Source organism: Grammomys surdaster, unplaced genomic scaffold (assembly GCF_004785775.1).
Source record: "Grammomys surdaster isolate TR1022 unplaced genomic scaffold, NIH_TR_1.0 269, whole genome shotgun sequence".
NCBI lineage: Eukaryota > Metazoa > Chordata > Mammalia > Rodentia > Muridae > Grammomys > Grammomys surdaster.
Window position 1 is genome coordinate 1,942,463 of NW_021604710.1, and position 25,701 is coordinate 1,968,163.

At 40.5% G+C, this 25,701-nt stretch overlaps 1 protein-coding gene across 4 annotated transcripts in view; it reads right to left on the minus strand.

Moving 5' to 3' along the window:
- Nucleotides 1-290: 290 nt before the first annotated feature.
- Nucleotides 291-25,701, minus strand: part of Tpk1 (thiamin pyrophosphokinase 1) — a 311,282-nt gene continuing 285,871 nt past the window's right edge. For all 4 annotated transcript variants that reach the window (XM_028776415.1, XM_028776416.1, XM_028776412.1 and 1 more), the window contains one exon: nt 291-2,196. In XM_028776415.1, coding sequence (XP_028632248.1) covers nt 2,078-2,196 — 119 coding nt within the window. In that variant the 3' untranslated portion in view covers nt 291-2,077. The remainder of the gene's footprint in view (nt 2,197-25,701) is intronic.

Below are 25,701 nucleotides of genomic sequence, written 5' to 3' on the forward strand. Positions count from 1 at the left end.
GTCTTCTTCTACTAATTCTCTTAATCTCCACCCCAGCAGATATATAGCTCACTACTGGCACCTTTTCTCCAGCAACTAGACACCTAGGATGCAAATTATCTTTATTTTTCTCTTTTCTAATTCCTACAAAGTGAGGAATGGTAAGGTAAGACATGCAGTTCTTCTTTTCATAGCTAGAGCAAGAGGAGTCTACAATGGTGAAATATAAATCACTGGTCCAGGTTGTCTAGAGACGAATTGGTCTCTATGTCCATGGGGAAAGGTTTGAGGAAGAACTTAACACTACTGGATTGCTATCTGTAGTCAGATCTGAGATTTTAATTATGAATTACACATCTTGAGTCACCCTTTGAACAGAAACACTGATTATAAGAGATCAGTCATATTGAAATATAAGTGAAAACATTAAACATTTTCTGAGAAACCCATTATAGACATGCACATTGATAACTTTTTATTTGACATTCAGATTTCAGAATCATATACTTGCATAAAATGGTAACAATGATCTAAGTATTTCAGTTAAGAACTTGGTACTGGTTCAACTGACCCTTTTTCTTCCTTTATTCATGTTTTAAGCTTCATATTGTTGTAGCACCAAGAAGACAGTAACATAGTCATTGGATAAATGCAACATGGTAGGCAGGTTGCCTTAAATCATGGTTTGTTTGGCAAGATACAATTTAACAAATGGGACAAGAGAGGGTAGGAGAGTAGGGGAGCTCATGAAAGAAACATGAATAAATTTTAGTGCTTGCAGCAAGCTTAGGCTACACCAGGAACTGTGTTATTTACTCTACACCTGCATCATGTTAGCATTTAGAATTCCTGTCTGTGGTTCTTTTGCACACTCAGTGATTACAATCCCTCCCACCAGACAGCAGAGAGAAGCATTCAGAAACCAGGCACATGGTGGACTGGGGTACAGAAACGGGCTTCAGGTGTCGATTCCTCAGCAGGAGGTGTTCATTATCTCCACAGGCACACTAATTTTCTGGTGATGTCAGTAAATAAGGTCCATGAATTAACATTTTGCTTTTCAGTGTGAAGTATGTTTTTTCACTAAGATTTATTTATTTTTATGTCTATGAGTACTCTATCTGCATGTATAGCTGCATGCCAGAAGAAGGCATTGGATTCCATTACAGATGGTTGTGAGCCACCATGTGGTTGCTGGGAATTGAACTCAGGACCTCTGGAAGAGCAGTCAGTGCCCCTAACCACTGTGCCATCTCTCTAGTCCCTAGTGCGAAAAATGTTAAAAGTGACTCAGTTTTCGGGCTTATGATCAATTCCTTAGCACAAACCTTTTGGGTGTGTCAAAATTTTCATAAGGACACCTGCATTTCTAAAGCTCAGAGTGCTTACTTTCAAGTTTTTAGGGGTTAATGTTTGAGTGACTCCTGAGCTGCCATTTCTCATTTAACCACAGCCCATGTAGCTGCTTGCTTTCAAACCTAACAATTAAGTCAATGATTCTTATTTTTTTAAAAGATGATGTCAAAGTGAACTGGTGCCATTCTATCACAGCATTCGGGGAGATAGTGTACATTACAGAGTGGAGTCCAATGTTAGGAGATACTCAGAGGAGGCAGCCCTTGTTGCCAGGCACTTAAGGAAGTGCCAGATTCTAGGGCAAAACAAAACAGCTTCTGGTGCTTCAAAATTAAAAAAAGAATTTTAAGGTAAATGGACTGATTAATTGAATTAAAATGATCAAAACTGAATTATATAATGTAAATGATCCACATTAGCTCTCTTAATAGAGTATAATTGCCTTGATAGAACATAATTTTTCTCTCAATATAACACTGAGATATCATTTATAGCATAGCCTGGCTTCTTTAAACACCACCATCTTTATTTTGTGGTGTTGAGGGTTAACCCCAAGGCCTTGTACATGCGCAACAAGTGCTCCGATGCTCAGCTACACCTGGACCCCTAACACCTCGAAAGCTCATGGCCCTCTATGGAGACGTTTAGATTTCTGCACACCTATGTGATTGTTCATGCTGAGCAATGAACCAGTGGGCAGGGAAGGGAAGGCACAGGCGCAAGATGGATGCCATACTGTAGGTTAGCTCTTGATGGCCATGGTCCAGAGGAGCGGATGGTCAGTTTCCACAGTGACAAGGCCGGACCCATCGTAGGTGTTAGAAGTACTGACCAGTGTTCCAAAGCCAAGCACATCATTTGCTGTGGGAAAAAGGAATCAGATTAGTGAAAAGAAAGTCTGCACAGTGTATACCAAGTTCGTCAGTAGCTACAATAACACAGTTGATCACACACTTTGATAGATGTTATACAGAAGCACAACGGAGGAAACATATGGTGTAGGGTTTTCAAAGCAAGAATTTCTACAGTGTTCTCTGCCCAGTCTTCTCACCACCTGCCACTATCATTCGCTGTTTGGGTCTATCCATTATTATTGATAATACATTTCATTAGCACCTCCCTCTTTTCCTTTACTAATTCTAAACTCAAAACACATATCTGTCATGTGCCATTGACTTTCTTGCTTGCCTGGGAAAGTTTTATTTATTTTTTGATGGTACCAAAATAAAATTTTATAAAACCGTTAAACTCTATACGGCACAGTACAAGTCACAGGGGACAGAAAACTGGATACCTAAAAAAGCATGGAGTTTGGGTCATTATTTTTGTCTCATAAAGGAATGCCACAGTGAGCATGGCTTATGTTCTGGAAAGTTAATGGGAACACAAAGGTCAAAGCTGACATTCAGATGTGCAATATTGTACAAGTTACGTACTCAGCTCAAGACGAAGGCAAGGGATAAGATTGCCCTTCAAGCACTTAACTATGGGAGTGAAAGTGTACCTTTGAGTTTGTGTATTTACCAATCTTACAGGTATACACAAGGAAATGTGTATTTTATTTCCTAACAAGTTAGCACCTTGGTACCAGGTGCTTATTAGCAGCACTTTGAGACTTCAAACAGCTCTCTTGCAAATATCTTTGATTAACAGGATTTTCATGGTTAAAACGTGAAGAGAAACATAAACCACATACAGGCCTTTCCTTCAAAATCTAACTCCGCACTAACTCAGTGCTTGAGGGGACTAGTTTCGTTACAAGGCTGACTCTCCACTAGAGGGGGCCTGCTATCTTCCGGAGGACATCTTGAACATGCCATTTAAATCCCTGTAACCGAACTGCAAGTCAACGGATAGTCAGCATTACCACTGCAAGTGATTTTTCTTTATTAAAATTTAAGTTATTTGCTTTTTGTAGCTGCCAACATATTTCCTAATGCAAAGGAGTAGCCACCAGGTAGAACTGTCCAGGAATGCACAGTGACCTTCCTATGAACACTACTGTAACATGCAGTACTTTGTGAAAAGCTTCTGTCTCCTCAACTAAAGCTTTCTGAGAGAGTTACTGAACGTTAGGATACATACAGCAGCATTTGCAGATTCAGACACTGTTACAAGGTCTGGATAATGAGGTTTTGGTGGGAGTCATGGTGGAGCTATAACAGTACACTTGCTAACTCCAAATGATAATTTTGCTTACCAATAAGACTGCTTCTCCCCAAGTTGCTTTGTTAGAGTCATCCCAGAACTTGGGGTACAAATTTGTACAAACATTGTTTTGGGGGAAATATGAACTTTTGGTATTATTTAATTAATCACAAGGGCAAAAGAGAGTGCTTTAGAATCTCTACAGTGAAGAATGACGTAACACAGTCACCTGAAATTGACAAAATGTAGTTTTATTTTTACTTTTGTTTTTGTCCAGACAGTTCTGGAACTCACTCTGTAGACCAGACTGGCCTTGGACTCAAATTTCTGCCTGCCTTTGCCTCCTGAGAGCTGGAATACTGCTCAGTGACAAAATGTGTTTTAAGTCTAGAACCAATTAGATGAAAACCCTAGTTTTTAACTGAGCTCAAAGGATAACAGAATAAAATTGTTGCTGTGGTTGCTACCTGTATATGAATTCCAGGCTAAGAATTCCAGGCTTTCAGAGGTAGGAAACCATATCATGTATATCTGTTTTTGTAAGATATGATATATCATAATTAGTTTTCAAATGGGAAAATAATTGAGCTGGCTGTTTTAGAACACACAGGAATGAGGCCTTTTCTGAAAAACAATTTAGTGAGCAAGACAACTGCAAGATAGGTTTCATTTTATAATATTGGCTTTTCCTACAACAGCTAATTAATGGCACCAAGTGTGTGTGATAATGTTCCAGTTTACAGAAAGTGAACTGAACGTAGACAGTAGCATGAATAAGCTGAAACAGGACAGTCCATTTAAGCTTATGTCACAGGCCTGAGTGAGAGCTGCTATGCATGTGAAACCCTTTGCGTACTTAGTCTGAGCCATAGACTAGCATTGCTGTTTTCTTTGGTCACAGAAGCTTCCATCTGAAATGGTTGGTGGTTACTGCTGAGCTCATAATCAAAGTGCTGAGAATGAATGGATGGTTGAATGCTCAGCCCGCTAGGAGATATCTATGGCAAGCCTCCCCCGTCCTCCCTGCCTGCCCGCCCCTGGGCTCTGAGAACTTCCTGGAAGAAGGGGTGGGAGAAGGTAAGAGCTGGAGAAAGAGGATGTAAGATTGTGTCCTCTGGACATGGTGTGACCACTCTCTCTTGAACTCATTACTTGCAAAGACTGTACAAATTTGGGTCCGTCAACAACTATACCATGGACAGGGAGGTGTTCATGAGGTCCCATCCCTTCCTGAGGATTTATCCTTGAGAGAGGAGAGGGAGACATTTCTTCAAAAGTGCAGTTAGGAGCCCAGCCTTCTGCCCATTGCCTCTCAGTATGTCTATGCCAGCAACCTAATTATTAAACTCAATCTCTCTCTCTCTCACACATGACAAGAAAGTAGAAGGGGGACTAACTGGGAGGGGAAGGGGAATAGATGGGCTACAGGGGATTAAGAAAAAGTGATGAGGGAGTATGATTAAAATAAATTATATCCATATAGCCATGCCATAGTGAAACTATCATTATATATTAATATACACTTATAAACCCTTTTAAAAACTCAACACATTTACTATATAATTCTAAGAAAATCTTTATTTTGAATACCACAATAAAATCTTCACAGAAAAATTTTTGAGAGACATCTTGGGTTATGACTGGAGTCTCTCTTCACCCCGGAATATCTGAGGATTCAAACACAGAAGAGGTGGGGCCTCCCTGATCTGTGACACATGCCATGATAAATGTTTCAAATTTCAGAGTATGTGAATACATGTTACCTTGAGGCTAGCTCTCAAGTCATTTTAATACTGTGTACACACAAGCTAGTGTTAAGTTCATATCTTATGTAGTGATGCATTTTAACTGTTGCCTGTCACACAAGGGCAAACGGGGAACTGTCCACTGGTGGTGTCCTGTGTGCAGACAAGTTTCACATTATAGAGTCTTTTGGATCTTTAGATTAGGAGTGCTCATCGTAAAAAGGAAACTGGCAGAGAGAGTGAGCTTTGTGTACGTGGGAGAACAAAAACACTTCCTTATTTTCACACTAGAGAACTTGTCTAGAACAGGGCTGAGTTTTTAGACCAATTAGAATCAAGTTCAGATATTCCTCTCAGGACTGCAGAGTACAGGGAGCTATACAGAGCTGCAGTAATCAACCGGTCATTCAGATGAAGTCCTGATTCTAACAAAGGACAAGAATAAAAACACAACAGGGTTATAAGCAACCACAGTACCTGGGCTTGGCCTCTGTGTAAATGTAAACACTCTCTCTCCTCTCTTTTCTTTTCTACCCATCTTCCTCATCTGTGCTGATGATGACAGGTTGTTAGGCAGGCCTGACAACATGGACTCCTTGAGTTCCCATGCTAGTGAAATTTCACAGGTGAAACAGTCAAGTGTTGGTGGAGGCCAAGCTTAACTTTTGGGTTTCATATTGTAGAGAACTAGACCTCAGAAATATAAGAAACATTCTCATAGACATTTTGGTTTTCACCTTCTGTCCCAAGTTCTTCCAGATGTAGGGATGAGAACAAGGAGCTTGTAAAAAGCTTCTCTCTGTCAAAACAGTGTGGACCCTTTCATGGGGAGAGCAGAAGGATAGACCCAAGTTCAAAGCCCAGCTCCCCCATTCACTAACTCACTGAGCTGAGTTATTTACTGTGAGCTGTTTCCTTATGTGCAGAATGCGAATAACAATTCTGGCTTCATAGGTGTGAAATATAGAATGCAGGATCAGATTTCTAACATAAAACAAGTACTCAGGATATTTTCACCTTATTTTATTTTCTCTGGTTATTCTCCTTAAAGAACAAGTTAGGGTTGCCTCTTACAATGAGAAGAGAGGTGTATAATGATTTAAGTTAGCAAATACTTTCATACAAGTTATTAGCATATAGCTGGCTGGGTTGAACAAAGTAAACTCTTATCTTGTTAAAGCTGGTTTCTGTGAATATCACCTCACTCATGTATGTGTATGCCTTTGTTTTCTACTTAGAACTGGCCCTTTAAATATGTGAGGTCTCTATCTGTGGATTAAAACAACCATGGGTTGGACATTTGGGAGAACACATCTTTGTGTATTCTAGACATATACAGACTATTTTTTTCTTAGAATTATATCTTGAAAACTATAGTTACAGAAACAACTTATATTGTATTTATATTATAAAAGATACTATTAAGCAATCTAAACTTTGTTGTGAAGACCCTAGTTTCCTTAGAAATATAAAGGGAATGCATAGATTGTGTGAGAATAGTGTGTGATTTTATAGAAGAGGCTTGAGAACCTTTACTGTGTGGTACTCAGAGGAGCCCTGAGACCAGCCAGCATGGACATGGAGGGATAAAGCCATTTATCAGAGTTTGAACGCACCAGTTACCAGAGAGTAAAGATGAGGGTCTCTGCTCCCAAAAGTCTTATGTTTTAGTAAAAATGACAAGACAGGACAGACTTGGTCATCTGTCTTTCCATGAGAATTGTGTCTCTTAGTCTGATTACACTGAATCTGATTATCATTCCACATGTCATTCTACAGGCTCACATGGCAGTTTCTAAAAGGCACATGACTTTTGGTGTAAGTTAAGTTGTTTCAGAACATTAAGTCTTATGAATAGGTCAACAGATATTTGAAGTCTCAACATGCTCATTCCGGAGGGCTGCGATCACTGCCCTTTAGGTGGAAGAATACCTAAAAGAAGTTGTAGGAAGACTACTGAAAAGTAAAACTTAAAACAAACCAAACTTGAAAGTATCAAAAAGAACGTACCCTGCATCCAATATAGCCAGTCACAAGGTAGAAGAGTGCCCGAGCTTGTGGCAGATAATATACATGTAAGGAGATAAGCCACCATCTCTCCTTCTCCTCTTCCTCACATCTGATGATGCCACTATGGCAAAGAATACCTGATGCTGGACTCTAATTGGGATAGCTGTCCAATGGAAACAAAGTAAAATGCCTCCTTTGATCTAGCCACACATCTTGGCATGGCAATTAGCACTCCCTATCCCTTGGCTATTTTTTACCTACTTGACAGCCATTCCCTTTAACTGTATGTTCCTTGAGTAAGTAATATATTTCCCATTTTTAATAGAAAATTTTGGGTCCTCTCCAGGAAGTCTGCAAATTGGATGCACACAGTCTGAGTTCATAGGTCCTGCCTTAGCCTGTACCACTCTTCCATTTTCCACTCTACAGTGACTGAGTTAACAGTTGTTTGGTTGAAAGGGATGTGGTTCCCTCCCTAGAACACACTTGGCATTAGATGCTGACTATTTAGAATTCTAGTTTGGGAAGAAAAAGTAGCCACTGAGCCTGAAGCATCCTGTTCCAAAAATAAGACAGTGATCCACAAACCTGTTTAGACATGTCACAAGGACAGAGTAGCTGGGGTGATTTGAGGCAGAAGAGAATGCTTAGAGAAACGCATAATAATACATTTAATAAAGAAGCCCCAAAGACAGGAGGGGAGAAGAAAATCTCTGTACAGAAGAATGTCAACTCTAAGGAAGAGTGACAGAAAGTCACTATTTTGCAGCAGGCAGTGTAATAACTGGGTCAGGCAAAACCATTAGTGCTAAATCACCAGCTGAAATGATGTTGGGAAGCGGATGATCACAGTATCAAAGTGCCACTCCTATGTTGTTTTCAATTTCAGAAGAACAAAGGGAACAGCCAGATCTCAGGACCTTCAGATCTTAGCCAGATGATCAGTGATCAAGCAGCATCAGTAATAACAGGACAAACAGTGCTTACGTGCCTCCAGAACTGATGCAGCACCATGTTAAGTATTACTTTTTGCTTCAAACTGCTTGAGCTGAATGCAAAAATGGATAACAAAACAGTAAGTATTTACTGTGGGTGGTGAGGAAATTAGCTGCCAGGACACCTCAAAAGAGTGTCATGAACCCCCATATTTGTGAACTTCTCTGGTTCAACAAAGCAAACAGGCATGCCAATTAAAGACAACACATGACTTTTTAAAAGTAGGTCTAATATTTAAAACACTTGAAAAAAAGCAATGGACACAGGCATGCATATCGTTTGAGTACCTCTGTCCTATCACTGTATACTTTGGGGCAGTGGTAATATGGGAAGATGTGCTGTCCCTCAGGAGACTGGAGAGAAGGCCACAGGGTTTCAAGGAAGCACTGCCCTCTCTTCACCTGTTTCTGAATACGCATAGTAAATGCTGCGGGTAGGCAATTCTGACTGATTTGCACTCAGACCATTCTGAATTGAAGAAAATTTTGTCAGATCCAGACAGAGGTTGTGTACCTGAGATTCATCTTCTGAGAGAAGCTCCAAAAGAGTGAGCACATAGCCTGGGATGAGGCAATGAATGAATCCTGTTGTTGGCACATTGAAGCTGTCCAAGCACAGCCTTTGCTCACACTTGGATGTAAAAGGGTCTTGATATTAGCCAGCATTACCCAGAACATCCTGCGCTGCGACCATGGCGAGTGAGACTTGCTCTTATGCTTGCTTGCCTCTGATAACAGTCACATTGGGCACTCCCTCTGAACTTTATCTTCCCAAACTCTGACCACTGGACACTGCCTGAGGCTGGAATTCAGCCCCTTTGTAGCCAGCCAGGGAACCTTCATGTATGAAAGCAAGGAAGACACCCCTGTACCTCTCAGTGGCTGCGTGCCTCCTCCATTTAGCTGGGCACTCAGCAGTCACACATCCACTGGCCCTTGCATGAGGCCTGGCGGATGCCTGAGGCTTCAGATGTTCAATCATTAATTAATTCATTTTAATTTTTACTTCTATTCAGCCTGCTATCCCAAAGCACAATTAGACCAGAGATGTTTTGCTGTGTGTTGGAATCACAACTAATTATGCCAGTTTGAATCTCTCTTCCAAGATCAGTTCTTTTCAATGCTCAGTTCAGCCTAAAATAAGCAAAAACTCCTATTTTCTTTGTTAAAACACATTCCACAATATGTTACACCAATAGTATGTTCTATTTAGGGCAGGCTTTCCAGCAGGTAAAGAGGTGATTGGAGCTCCTTTCAGAAATAAAGAAAAGACAAAAAGGACAGTCCATGTCCATAAAATGTGACCAGTTTGCATTAATCATTTGGGTTAAACTGTCTAAAACTGCCTGGAAATCTTCGTTGTGAAAAGCTAGTGTGAGGTTTACATGTGTGTGCAAAGATCGCACTGATTGACTATGAAAGGGCTGCTCTCCTGCACTCAGCATCTGGGACTCAGCACAGCCTCCTGTGGTCACTGGCGCGCTGGAAACTCTGCATACAAGTATGAGAAGTATGACAGCATATTGCTGAGGTGACGTCCAGGTGCAGGTCCAGGTTCTCATCCCAGGGGTCCTGGCTGGAGAACAGCACAGTCACTCAGTGTAGCTGGGCCTAGGTGCCATCCTGGAGAACAGAGAGCTCAACCTTCTCTTCTACTACCCTAATATCCCATGAGCTTTGTGGGAGAAATCCTCAGACGACCTCAGGATCCACTTAGAAGATGCCAATAATGTTTGTCTCTGTTATTTCTCATCCTGTAAGGTGAAGACGAATGAGTTAATGCCTGCACATAGCTCCGATGTCTCTGGAAAAGCACCGAAAGTCTGTATTATAGCATCATTTCATCCACACCAAGGAGGCCTTGAAGTCACATTTGCTTCCATCTTTCAAATGTCAACTGAGATTATTATGAGTATATCAAAAAATCCAAATGGCAGAGAAAAGTGAAGAAAGATGGGAAGATGCGCGGGCACACAGAATGAACGCATAATGTCAAGTCTACAGCTGATGTCTAACCCCACTAAGTGAAGGAGGCAGAAGTCCTGCTCTTTAGAATTTAATAATCAAGCCAACTAACCCCACACAGGCAAACAACAAACAGCCAGCATCAGTATTTGTGTGAAGAGGGAGTTTCAAAGGATTATAAGCGCAGGATGTTAAACTATCTCCTCAGATCAGAGCAATGGGAGAAGGGAGGGGAAAATTTGCGACATTCTTGTGAAAAGCTAACACAAATCAAACTTATCTGACAAAGATTTTGCTTGAACCAATCTATTTACCTGGCTTTCCAGCAGCCTCACAGTGGTGATGGCCTGACCCCATAGCCAGAAGGCTAGATCTCAGGTGCCGCTAGCACCTGCTAACACTGACTCCTTGCGAGCAAACAGACTATGCTATATGGTGGCAGCATCTGGATTAAGTTTTTCTGTGGGGAACATGAAAATATGGAAGCTGTGAAAGCCAGTGTTCTACTCTGGCTTGAGAAGTGAGAAGAAGTAAATGCAGAAATAGTGTCATGTGATCTTAAGAGGACAGGGACAGAGCTCCTGCCAGTCTACTCTGCAGCCACTGCTGCCACCCTCTGAGGCCATGTAAGAAAACCCTGTCTCACATACATGGGTTCCCACATACACCTGCAACCATCATAGGTACTGGGCTCAAGTCTCTACTTACCCCCTAAACCAAGTGGATCTTAGGCAATGTCTAGAGCTGCAAGGAATGAAGGTCAAGAGCCAATTGTCTAAATCCATGCATTTCAAGGTGGAGAAAGAACTCCAGATACCTCACTGACCTGGGACACAGCACTGGAATTCAAGTCTCCAGACTCCGGTGTCCTTTGCTCTTAACCAAGCCACAGTCTGTGTCCTCAACACACTGCGAGGGCCTGGGGGATTAGCTTATCAAAATTAAGTGGCCTATACGATTTATTTACTATTTAAATTAGTTGAAAAAAAAAACTGTGTTCTTTTCATTTTTTCTGTGTGTGTAGATTGACTTAATACGGTAGGTTTGAAGCCTGGAGAAAAGCTGACTCATGAGTGTCCCATGGCAGACTTTTTAATAAGGTATGGAAGGTGGGATTCAGGCACAAGGTCCTTCACTGAGGCACTTTATACTAAATCTTTTTATTTTTGAAAGTATCAGTTCTGCTATAAAATGCTGCAGGAGTGGCTTATTCTCAGTGCTCTGCATTGATGAACGAAGTAGTCTTAGGCATCTTCATACGGGAGAGAGAGGAGATGGTCAAACGGACATAGCACTTACGTTTAGGTTCAGTATTCAGATTTTAGTAAAAATACTTTGCTATATCTGTAATACATGCAGTGCATAAGGATTAAAGGGGCTGGGCATGGCTCAGTGGTTAAGAGCACTGGTTGTTATTTCATAGGACCCATGTTCGATTCCTAGCACCTACATGATAGCTCACAATTGTGTGTAACTCAAGTTCCAGGTGAGCCAATACCACCAATACACAAAAAATAAAAATAAATAGATTATCAAAAAGAATTAAAGGTGAAATGCAGTAATCTATCTTCATTTGTTCAACATGAGAAAAATACTTAAAGGCACAAAAAAGACTTACTTGAAATCTTCACTTGTAATTCTAGGGGCATGGATGTTGTTATCGGAAAAGGTGTAAAAAAAATCATCACAACTAAATGAATAAAAATTAAGGTTTTTAAGAAATTTCTTGCTAATGACAACAAAATAAATCAGAATTTGGAAAAAGAAATGAAGAAAGATAATTTTAATATTGAAAACATTCCATAAAAGCTGAGTAGTACTATGTTTTTGTCCAAGGTGGCACAGTGATCACCTGTCACAGCTGGGGCTCAGGGGTTCTATATATTGCATTTGATGTCTCATGACCCATGTCTCTGTCAAGGGGAAAACTGTCCCCAAGACTAAGGTGTTCCTTTTCATCTAAGAACCTATGTAAAACCAGCTGGGACCAGAGGAAGATCTAGCAATGCCTACTACTGGATTCACGTGTCCGACACAACTGAGCTTCAACTGTGCCTTGCTGCACCTTCTGCCTGCAGCCCCTTCTCACACTGGCACATGGCCAGAGAGAGTTATGTTTTATTTTGTTCAGTATTTAAATGCATATCAACAAAGTCAACAGTTTATTTACTATATTTGTCATTGTGATGGATCATTATCTTCTGAATATTTTAAACTTCTGAATCAAAGAGTAATAGCTGCTTTAAAAGTTCTTCTAGAAGCCAGGCAGTGGTGGGACACACCTTTAATCCCAGCACTTGGGAGGCAGAGGCAGACAGATTTCTGAGTTTGAGCCCAGCCTGGTCTACAGAGTGAGCTCCAGGACAGCCAGGGCTATACAGAGAAACCCTGTCTCGAAAAAAAGAATTCTAGAAATTCAAACATCTTGTTTGAATAGTACTTAGCTCTGTATGGATTTTGTAGTGTGTAACTGTGGTGGTAAGTTTTATGAGCAGTCAATGTAGCTTACATAAGCAATATGTGTATGTGTGTATACACATACATGCATATATATTGGGGAGAGGATTTTGAGACGTGATTTCTCTGTGTAGTGTTGGCTATTCTAGAACTCACTCTGTAGACCAGGCTGGCCTCCAACTCGGAAATCCGCCTGCCTCTGCCTTCCAAGTGCTGAGATTAAAGGCTATATGTGATTTTATATGTCTCAAAAATACTGTAAAGTTAAGGTGAAAAACCATATTCTTTGTAAGTGTTAGGTATTAAACATATTGAACCTTAGAAGATACTTATCAGGCTTGACGATGCAGCTTCATGATCCTCACATGCAGAACTTTAGTGTACTAAATCAGCACACTGCTAAGCTTTGCAGCCAAGAATGTTTCTTTTAACAGTGTACTTGGCTCTACTTAGTCCAACCACTGGACAAGGTGCTTGTGAAAACTGCTAGTCTTGCTTTGGTAAGTGAAACATGTAGCTGGCTTCTAAGATGAGAATGAGAAGGATCTATTTTCTGTTGTTTTTGCTACAAATCCGGTGAACAAAGGGAAATATTCAGTTCCCAGGTAAGAGGCCATTGGGACTAACAGGAAAACATGAAGGTAACTAAGGTAACTTCTGTCCGACTTCTCTCAGCATAGTTACTTTATAGCATTTCAGGGTTGAGAAATGGCAACTAGGAAGAGAAAGAAAATACTACACCTTGTCATGCTGCCTCTCCTTAATAAGAGTGAAGGACATTCTCATTGGCTGCATACAACTGTCACTTAGGAAGACATTTCTATCCCTTCTACTTCTTTGACACACATTAACATTTTGTAAAAACATTGCCACTGTCCACATAGATATTCATATGGTTTATTACACACAAGAGCAACCCCCAAGGTCAGAATGGAGGGCTGTATGCATACTTGCAAGGGGTTTTAAATTACAAGTGTGCTCATCCTCTTTAAGTGCAAGGTTTATTGTGTAATGTTTCACAATACTGTGCTGGGATTTGTTATGTTCATTATAAAAGGACAGATGAGCTGCTTCAAAGTGCAGGGACATGGAGAGTTGGAATGGTGCAGGCCTAGAGGCTGATTACCTCATCTCAGGTTACTGCTGGCCCTCCAATAGTCGTTTCTTTGCCATTGTCTGTGAACTAACATTCTGTGACAAAGACAAAAATCTTTTGGAATTTTGATCTAGTAGTCCACTAGCTTTCACCAACCCAAAAGCTAAGAATGTCATCTGACATTATCTTAAGCCTACAGAATAGCCATCTCTGTCTTGTAACTGCCTCGCTGATGTACTGAGGAATGTCTTTGAAATTTCCCTTGATTTATGACTTTTCTTAGAAAAAAAAACACAAGAAGCCATGAAACTGCTGCCACGTGGTCACATGGAATTTGAGGTCACACAAATCTGTGCTCCTAAGTCACAGTCACTCAAAACGGTTCTAGAGTAAACTCTTATTCTCTTTACGGTGGGAGCTGTGCTTTTTGAAGCAACAGCTATTTTTATATTCACACAGGAGCTGTTTTTGATCAACATAATCTGACAGTTCTAGAAATCCCACTTTATCAGAGAACTCTCAAAAGTCTCCCCGGTCTGGTTCACATTAGCACAAAGTACCAACACTGAAGATAGCACTTCCCTAGTCTGCTTACTCCCCTGAGATAGAAGAGAGATGACATCCCTGGCTCACTTGTGTAGTTAAGTCTGGGCTTAGTACCAACTACACTTGGCACATTTATTGAAAGAACGACTGAATACCTGGGTAAAGACTGATTAGCACCTATAGTAATAAGTTGGACTTGAACTTTCTAGTCTGTTTCTGGAGCATCTGGAGAGACTGACCCATACAGCTAGGGTCCAGATCAAGCCACTCTCCTTTAGTATTATTCATTTGCCCCAAGTTTTCAGATCAAGGTTTTTTTTTTTTTGTTTGTTTGTTTTGTTTTTCCAAGACAGGGTTTCTCTGTGTAGCCCTGGCTGTCCTGGAACTCACTCTGTAGACCAGGCTGGCCTCGAACTCAGAGATCCGCCTGCCTCTGCCTCCCAAGTGCTGGGATTAAATGCATGTGCACCACCCCCCTGGCAGATCAAGGTTTCTTAACCGATGTCACAGATCTCTCTCTGTGAGCTTGACACTTCCTTAAACAGATGCTTCAGATCTAAGCTGAAAAGTCCTGGGTTTTCCAGGGTTTATTTAATGTTGCATCCAGGTTATCTTACATGATCTGTTCAGGGCATAGGGGATAAAGAAACATGGCTGCTATATATGCCTATAGACAGGGACCTAGCATAACTATCTTCTGAGAGGTTTTATAACAACAGTGGATGGAAACAGATGCAGAGACTCATAGTCAAACATTAGGTGATGCTCAGGGAGTCTTGTGGAAGAGTAGGGGAGGAGGGATTGAGAGAGCTGGGAAGGGTCAAGGACACCCTGAGAAGACTTACAGTCAATTAACATGGGGGCTCACAGAGACTGAACCACCAACCAAATGCATGCATGGACTGGACTTGGCCCTACACATTTGTAGCGTGTGTGCAGCTTGGTCGTCATGTGGATCCCATAACAACTGGAGCGGTGGGGGGGCAACCTGATGTGCCAGGGCAGGTATCAATCCATGGGGGGGAGGGCTTCCCCTACTCTGATGAGAAGAGGAGGGGGTACTGGGGGGAGATTGTGAGGGTGGAAGTGGGAGGAGAGGAAGGAACAAGGTTGCATTTGGGATGTAAAATGAATAAATAAATAAATTAATGAAAAAAGAACGCCCAGGCTTTCTCTGCATTCTGGTTTATGCATGCTACATTTGTTGTATAAAGCTTCAGGTCTTTTTCCACCAAATGGCTTCTTTTGTATGTTAATCTCCATCGTGTGCTTTCCTTAGTCTTTACTCTCCTGCCACACTGCAGGCTGGCAATTTAACATAACATTAATGGGGAAGTCACAACTCTCCCAGGTGACAAAAAGGTGCCTTCTCTCACTAGATGCAAAAAGCATTTTCTACATGGTTCAGTGGATTTACCACTGGTGGGAACACCCCATTAAAATTTCTCATCAGACTGTGATGAAACGAAAAGTGTATTATGTGACGAGAGACAGAGTGAAGGTTTACCATATGATCAATCAATGGTAATACACCCTTGTTTCTCTTATCTGCTAGGAGCAAGGGAATTTCTGAAATAGTAATGATTCTCCAAATACACACCCTCTGACAAACCATTAATCATGACGTTTATCATGCCCTAGAGTCTACATTTATAAGGTGAAATTCTTAAACTCTATGAAGCCTAAATAACTAGTATGGATAAGAGGTAGGTTTGACAGTTCTGTAGTATAATTCATTTTAACACTCAGTTTAATATGCCATATTTGAACTCTGCAATTCCGTATCTGAAAAAGAAACTCGCAGAATGACTGCCATCGTGATCAGTGAAAACGAGAGAACACTGGGTCCACTGCATACATGTGTGGACTTGTCAAATGAAGCTAATCAGTGATAATTTAAAAAAAAAAACTTGAAAAAAATCTAGTCCTGAGTGGCTGCAGAGGCTTAGATAAAACCCTTTAAAATCAGCTGGCAGACCACTGACTTCACAGTGCATCGGGCCTGTGCTAAAACTACGGAGATATAAAGACTATGTAGGGCGAGTTTTCAAGTTTCTCTCCTAAGCCACAGGTCTGAGATTGGCTTGAAGCTCAACATTCACAGCTGGAGTTTGTCTCTTCTAAGTGTCAGAATAACAGTGTAGATACTGTCTTCTTCAGGACTCGGGTGGGAGTCCATGGCCTTACACACTCACTACTACTGAACTAGACTGCTCATTGTGATGCATGCATTACATACAACACATCCAGTGCTCTGGCTGTCTGCTGTCCCAGCTGTCTTGTGACTCTGATTGTTGGTACCTCTTTATTGTATTTGCAGGTCTACTCACCTCTCACTGCCTTCCATGAGGATTTAGCCATGTTCAACTTAATTTTAATTCCTTACATTATTTCTAGAAATTTCCTATCTTTGTGGCATTATTAGTGACTGCTGAGTCCCTTCTGCACCCCAGGTTCCACATTCTTTTGGCTAAAGCAATACTGGACTCTGAATGTAAAATTGCTTCACATTTCAATCAGAACACGGTGGTGAGCTCTGAGCATGTACACAGAAGGGCCCACATCATATGACAGGAAGACTATGACCTATAATTTGTAAGAACTTACAGGGTATAAGAACTACCCTAGGAAACTAGCCTGCTGTCAGTCAAACATGTTACAAGTTCGACCATTATTTCTATTAATAATACAGGAAGCAAAACAATAATTTCTCATCAGCTTCAAATGGCTAGGGTTTGATTAATGAATAGCTTCTCTATTTTTGGCTCTAGTTTCCTATTTTAGGATCAACAATAGAAGTGCACTGTGCTCCTGGGACCCACTGCAGCCTGCACCCTGCCTGAAGAGCCTGCTCACAGTCTTTTGCTGCCAGCAGCTTTCCATTAGAAAGCTATGCTGCTTCTCTTTCTCCCTTGAGTCTGCCAAAGTGACTCTGAATATGGTCTCTGACATTTTTGGGGTTGTTGGTGGTGATCTTTATGTATCTCCACAGGAGCAGTAAATGAGAAAAAAAAGAAAGCATTAAACTTCAAACACTATAATTGTGTATTTTTAAGCTCCTGGTTGTGCCTATTTCAAAACCTACAATATGCCCCCGTGCTTCAGCATGCCTGATATGTCCTTTGCTACAATATCAAAGTAGACACTCTTGCCTCCAGTGCTCTGCACGCCTGTTTCCCAGTTGTCTTATGACTGTGATTACTCGTTGCTGATCTTCATGTCTGTTCATCTCACCTTTCTATGCGTGGTTAGAGGTGCTCAGAGCTCTCAGCCCCTACCTGCTCTTACTCAGTGCCTCTGCCCAGGCCTCTGCTGAGTCCTGTACTCATGTCAGCATCCGAGCGAGTACTGTAATTACTTCTCTTCTCTTCTCTCCCCACCACACACAGTCCGCTGTAATGCAACTTCCACCTTATTACTCAATTTAACTGGACTAAGATCTCCAAGGGCTTTGTTTCCCCCCAATATAACGTGTATTCTAAGTGTTCAAAATTGTGACTGAGCATGAATCTGATACTTGTGGGCTTCTTAGTCTCAGAGATAGCTGAATTGAACACTGGCTTGTAGCTTTACTAGAATTACCCTCACTGCAAGCTGGGGAGGGTGTGATGCAGAATCATTCCTGTTTTGCAAACCTAGATTCACAGAGCCCTGTGAAACACACACTTGATCTTCCTCCTCTCTCTGAGATAATGTCAGCATCCTATAGCAAGATACCCTGACTGTCCAGCCTTAGCATGAATCCAGAAACATGAAGAACTGCCTGTTGGATACTGAATATCACTATTTTCTACCTTCTAAAGCAGTGCCTGACACATAGAATAAACCTAATAAATAATATGATAAAAATATTCAGATAATGACTTCTGTTGGGAGATGTGGCCTGCTTTAAAAGCAAGCAGGGCTTTTAAAAACGCTTCAGCCTTTGAGGCCTCCACAGTATTTTCCTGGTTACACTGAATTCAGTGAGGAATAAGAAGAGCCAGTCTGTCTTTTCCACCATAGCCACTCCTCTATTTCTAAAAAGAAAGACTTGCAGTATTACCTGGTAATCCCTACCATTTGCCTTTATCACAGTTAAACAATATTAGTTTGTGATATGAACCGAGGGACAGAGATGTTGAGTCTTCTGTTTTCTATTATTTATGTATATATATGAAATTCCTGGCATTTAACTTTGAAATCTGCTGCTTTGGGAAAGTAAAGTATAATTAGAGTTGAACAAAACAAAGGGAAAATAAGAATGCAGATTTACTGCAGTGTTTTCTTCTCATGGAGGCGATTTACATCTGAGGATAGAAACAGCTGGCAAAACAGTAGGTGTTAGCACAAATGGTAGTGAGAGAGAGAGAGAGAGAGAGAGAGAGAGAGAGAGAGAGAGAGACAAAGAGAGAGAATGTGTGAATTCATCCTAGCTCCATCAGAGTACCTAAGAAATGTCTACTGTATTAGGAGCAAGATTAGGACCAAATTGCCATTCCACTTAAATATTGTTAGGTCCACAGGAAGTGGCCTCAGAAAACAGCCACTATTGTGTCAAAATGTACTATTAAAACATGCTTAGCAATTACAAGACTTCTTTCCTTAATCGAAAGGTCATAGGATAGGACAGTAGTCCATACTGTCTTAATGACAGGAAGGGTTTCTACAGCAGTCCAACATAGGAAGCAAACAAGTAATGACCTTCAAAATCTGTCTGGCGGTAAACCTGGAACTTGATAGGGAGGACTTAAGTTTAGATAGATTTTGAGGGAGAAGATACAGTACTCAAAGTAGTTTGCATAGACCAGCGGTTCTCAATGTGTGGTTTGTGACCCCTTTGTGGGTCGAATGACCCTTTCCCAGGGGTCACCTAAGACCATCTACATAGCAGATATTTACATTATGATTCATATCAGTAGCAAAATTCCAGTTATGAAGAAGCAGAGGAAATAATTTTATGTCGGAGGTCACCACAGCATGAAGAGCTATACTAAAGGATGGTAGTGTCAGGAAGGTTGAGAAGCGCTGGCCCAGACGGAAGCGGCACACTTTTGGATGCCCTACCGAAAGAGGTCAGGAGGAAGGGCTGACACTTACATGAAAGCTTACTGGGCCACTCTTTATAGTTAAGGTCCTACATATAAATGGACAGGAAGCATGCTTCAGAGTAGAGGAAACTATCAAAAAATAATGTGGAAGTGTGGACACTCTAACAGACAGGAAAACAGACAAGCTAAAGTTTGGGGAGTTCACACCGACAGAAACTGTGAATTCAATAATCACAAAAACTTGCCAGCTCTGTGTGAAGTGCAGAAGGCAGAGTTATTTCTGCCCGGAGAACAGGCTTTGATATCTGTGACCTGAGTCCTGCTTGACTTTCAGTTTCCAAAGGGGAAAGTAGTATATTGCATGCTACAAAGCAAGGCAACAGCTCTAGGCACAGGCCCTACCGCAATCCTTTGCTGGACTAGCTTATTGAAAAGAATGTCTAACTAAACATCTTCAAGATGTGAAGGTTTTCTTTTCAAAGAAAACCGCGTACTCTGCGTGTTAACTTGGTGAGGTGTGTATCAAGCTGCAGATGAACGGTGAGGTGTCGAATATCTTCCCAATGGGAAGATCAGCAGATCTTTGAGATAGCCTCGAGTGATGTGAGATTTTGTCCTTGGGCAATCCCAATCATTCTACTTTGTTCATGTTATCTGCACACAACAAAATATTACCAGAGCAAAATGAAAGAAAAGAAAGCAAGACTCAAAACGATCATCAAGACATAGTTATAAGCCACAGCACTACACAAGGAGAGTTTTATAGTATGTGAGTTAGACATTAATACAGATGTATGTATACATACATATATACATATACATTAATACACATTCAATTATGTAGGATAGAGGCAACACGAGGATGTTTAACACTAAATTTTAAATGAAAACTTGTGTATGAGTGACAAGCTCATACCTGGTACAAGGACAGCTTAATTAGTGACAGGAGCAGCACATGAGAAGATGAGTTTGACACAGGCCACAGCACAGTCTATGGGTTGTTGAAGTCTCCTAAGTCCTGGACCCTCAGCATCTAATGTAGCACCTGGTATATTGCAGGTACATAAAAGTAGTCCTTAAATAAAACTACTGCATAAAGTAACACAACAGAAAAGCCCCAAACCTCACCTAATCTTCACATAGATGCTATTGAATATAGATGAATCTTTTCCAATTTCAGAACCAAGTCTGTCTGTCTATCTATCTATCTATTATCTATCTACCAATCAATCACAAGATCAAAATAAACAACATTATCAGTCAGCAACTGTCATTGGATTACTGAAGTATGTGGGAATTGTGATTTTTTTTTTTTTTTTTTTTTTGGTTTTTCGAGACAGGGTTTCTCTGTGTAGTCTTGGCTGTCCTGGACCTCACTCTGTAGACCAGGCTGGCCTCGAACTCAGAAATCCGCCTGCCTCTGCCTCCCAAGTGCTGGGATTAAAGGCATGCGCCACCACTGCCTGGCGTGATCTTTTTACTTTATTAATTTCATATCTAATATCCTTGTCCTTCATGATTCTAGGATGGAGAAAAAAGATTCCCTAGCTGTTCCCTTTCTACCCCTAGGCAGTTTAAAAGATAAAATGTAATGCTCAGATACAGCCATTGTATAAATATATTTCAAACATGCTATTCTGAATTATTTATATTGTTATATATTTTTAAATATATGCCCTTTCCATATACCTAGTCTACTCTAGACATCTTGATTAGATAAATAGTATTTTATTAGTCTGTCATTGTCTGACACTCAGGACAGCAGCAAATTCAACTGCTGTCTCTCTAGGGCAATTGACCTAGAGGAAAAAAACTAAGAGTTGTAATCTAATGGACACTCTAGCAATGTCCTGACATGATATAACTCTACGAAAAGATACCTTATACAGACTAAAATGCTATCAATGTTACTCAGTGGTTAGACTAGACACCAATTTTGGAGGGCCTTTATTATTTTTTGGTGGTGGTAAGGGAAAAAAATTTCAGCGAGTGACTTTTCTTAGAGTGCATGTCATTGGTAAGATGTCTGACATGACCCCAATACTGTTACTTCTCCAATTTCTATTTCACAGAAAGATTTCATCACTTTCTCTGTCAAATACAGTGCTTTAGAGCCATGACCGAGAAGAAAACAAAGGCCATATGTATAGGCTAGGCATTTCCCACAATGCAACGGAGATATTTGTTTATGGGCAACTCAGAAGGGAGTAGGTTACCTTGGATACTTGTAGAGTCTTGGAACTGTGACAAAGACTATCTAAGTAAAGCTTGTTTCCTGGGACTCAGGAATTAGGACTGTGAAGGGTTTGTATTTCTATCAATAGTCCTGAAAGGAACTCAGAACTAACAATGACTGCCTCTAGCCACTAACATCTTCATTCAGGATATTAACAAATTGTGCAAAGTAAAGCAAATATACAACCAACCAACCAACCAGCATTTTCTAAGCCACAGTGTCACTGTAGATCTTATTTTCTTCTGGGACTACACTGCTGTGAGAAGAATATGTTATCTCCAGTTCAAGAGAGCTACCAGGAGAATGGCCAAGGTGGATGTCTAACACAGTGTATTAATTGGCAGAGCAGCCACACACCAGGTGCTGTGGAAACAGGTCCAGTTTCAGCTCAGCCAAATCTTCCCTCAGTTGCAACTCTACATGGAATGTTTTATACCACCAATTTAGCACCTTTGATATTTATGATATGCATGCAATGTGATACTTAGATACATATTTACATTGTAGAATAATCCAAGCTAGCAACCAATCTATCACCTCACATACTTTCTTGTGAAAATATTTAAAGCACTCAGCAATTTTGAAATGTGCAGCAGTATTAATTGTTATAAGCACTGTTCTGTGTGAATGTATCAAGGTGCCCTCCTGCACAGTCCAAATACAACTCTGCACCCTTTGACCACTGTTTCCCCTTTGTCTGTGCACTTCTCTTCCCCAGCAGGGGTAATTATCATTGCACATTCTTCTAGGACCTCAACTCTGTCAGTTCTAGAGTCTTATTTACTATTCTGCAGCTGTGTTCAGATACCATGACCAAAAGCAGCTTACAAGAAGAGTTTATTTTGGCTTGCAGTTACAAAGGGAGTTTATGACAGGAGATGATGACCGGAACAGAAGGTTGAGTTATCACATCTGGACCACACATAGGAAGAAGAGATTTGGAAGTGGGATGAGACTATAAACTCTCAAAGTCAACCCTTAGTGATGTATTTCCTCCATCAAAGGTCCCATGCTAAAAGTTCATAACCTTGTCAAACAACGCCATCAACAGGGAAGCAAGAGCTTAAACTCATGAGCCTAAAGAGGGCATTTCTCATCCAAACCACCATTACCATCCAGATATTATTATTAGATTAGCATTATTTCCTTTATTCGACTAACCTTAAGTTTACTGACCTTGAACTATTAAAACCCCTGTGTAAGGTTTGGGGATCTAACAAGATATGCATTATAGAATGATCTTTATGTGTTTCAGAGTGGCATGTACTCTACATTGTTGGGTGGTATGGTCCACACACGTCTCTTAGGTTCATCATGTCTAGTGTTTGTTCAAATCTGCTGTTTCCATTTTCATGTTCTCTTCTCTGCTGTACTCACAGAATGTGTGACATCCCATTTGCCAGCACCTTATCCTAGTCTATTTGTCTCTAGAGCTGAGAAATGTTGCATTTTGTTTGGAATACATTCAGCCACTCTGCCATTATTTCAAGTAACTACTGATAGGTAAGACTTACTATAGACATTTTAATTTTATGGATTATTTTATAATCCTCTATTCTTTTCTTCTAGTTTTACCAGTTTCTTTGTGAAATATTGTACTCATGAAGTAGTATGCTCTGAGTACTTTGTCTTTTTATCGTTTGTATACCTATCAGAGTGCTTTTATCTTTAGGTAAATCACTGAATTTTGAAGCAAAATTCTTTGTGGCAACAGCTGATAGATAAAGCAGCAACCTAAGGGTTAGAATTTATGTTTGTAGGCTGTGAACATAGTTTTACCTATCACATTTTGTTGTCTAGCCATGACACTGTCTAATGTATGACTGAGGCTTTGTGAATGTATGTCTATCCCAGTGAATGTTCTGACCGTGTGTTCACAACACTTTTGCACACTTTTGCTATATGTACTTTTTTTTTGCTTTGAAACCCCTTTTTTCATTGTTGCTACATTGTTTGAAGCTTAGTTCAGTCAAATAATGGTGTATTTCTCTAACATGCTGTCCCATCTAAGATTGATATAGACGGTTTGGTATAGAAACACATAGTTGTAATACTCACATTCAGGAGGATGAGACAGGAAGATGCTAAGTTCGAGTACAGCCTGGGCTACACAGTGAGAACCTGCTTATAAAAGCAAAAGAAAAGAAGAGCTGCAATAGGCTTTGGGGGAGTTACGGATGTGTAATAGGAACTACAATCTTCTTATCATCCTTGACTTTGTTTAATGTTACCCAGGCTAAGCTGTGGCAAGTTAGGGAATATCTCCAAACACTCAGTGCTTTCTTTCTTCAAATAGAAGTTCATGCATGAACACGCATAAGTGAGAAATGCAAAGTTAGTGACATATCCCACGAAGTGCAGTGGATGCTCTGACAGTTGCAATTTATCAACATAAATTTTTTGCTTAGCTGCAAAGCATTTGTCACAGGGAGATAGGGCATTTCTTAAATTGCCTCCTGCCTTCTTTAATAGTAATCTTAGGTTTTACAATACAGGTCTCTCAGAACAAAAAAACGACACCTTGGTGCACAAAGAGAGAGAAAAATTCAGTTTTCATGACTATCAGCAGGAGCATCTGTAATCTACTCTCTTTATCACAGATTAGAGATCTTTCCCCCTCTGTCTGATGTGTCCATTGATCACTTTTGCAAGAAAACAGGAAGAGGCGAAGGCACTTAGAGTAAGCAAGCCAGCCTGTACACCATTTCATTTGCCTTTGCATCAAAAGAAAGAGAGGGGAGAGAGAGAGAGAGAGAGAGAGAGAGAGAGAGAGAGAGAGAGAGGGAGAGAGAGAGAGAGAGAGGGAGGGAGGGAGGGAGGGAGGGAGGGAGGGAGGGAGGGAGGGCGGGAGGGAGGGAGAGAACGCTATCTGAATTCACTGTAGCTACCTTTCTGGTAGCGTCTAATAGAATTAGGTGGGGAGAATACTCTCATTACTAGCTGCATGTAATAGTTATTACAATTTGTTACATCAGAGAAACAAACTGATTGAACATGCATTCAATTAAAATGTTCCCAAAGCTGTTATCAGTTGGTAAATCACACACACACACACACACACACACACACTTCTTTAATCTACTTTGGACATGATAAGTACTGTTTTTCTCATTTGAAGCTAGGATCGATTTGCATTTTAGGTATAGTTGAGATATGCTACCACACCTTTTTTTTTTTTTTTATTTACTCACAAAAATCTAATGTGTGGGATACAGTTGAATTCCAGTGGAAGTTTCTAATAAAGTAAATCAGCTGGAACCTGGGCTCAGATCCCCTTAATGTTAAAGACCTTGCCTCACCGCAACTAGTTACCCTCACTGAAATTACCTGTCCACCAATTTTATATTTAGAAAGCCAGTTTTAAAACTGCTATTCATAATGCCCAACTTCAGTTATTTTCCTCTACTATTATAAGACATTTTGGCTTCGTTGTTATAGAATTGACTCATTAAGAATGAATAACTTGCAATTTTGTTAAGCTTCCTGCCATTATCAGCTGGAATACCACTACCTAAAGACATGGAGGCAAGACCAAAGTTTTCATAATATAATAAAATTGTATTTGCAAATTTATCTGTCAGTAAATGTGTAGTGGTCCCTAACTGTAGTAAACAGACTGCCAGTAGTCATCTCTGCTGTAAAGACCAGAAGCTGCCTACAGAGGTTACCTCCTGCCTTTCAAAACACATGGAGAATTAATGTGGTAAATGAAGTTAATTTTCTAAGCAACTGACCCGAAAATAGTGAGACTATCTTGTGTTATATAAGGGGACTCAAGGTGATCAGATCTGTCTTTACAAAAGAAACCGAAGAGGTCAGAATGATGACAAGTGGAAAGTGACCCAATGCTGCCGGTTTGGAAGGTAGAGAAGAGAAAAAGCCACTACCACCAATACCATCTTAAATTTGAAGTAGGTCTTCCAAAGTCACATTCAAAACAAGATTTCACTTCTGTAGTGGTTTGGTCTGATGCTGCTTATATTCAAATGCTAAATTCTATGCCCCAAGATCTGGTTGTTCCAAGAGGAGCAGATCCTCACCTATACCAGCATTTTTAAAAATTTGATATTTTATTTATTTACATTTCAGATGCCATTTCCTTTCCCCATTTCCCCTTTCTAGAAATCCCTATCCCATC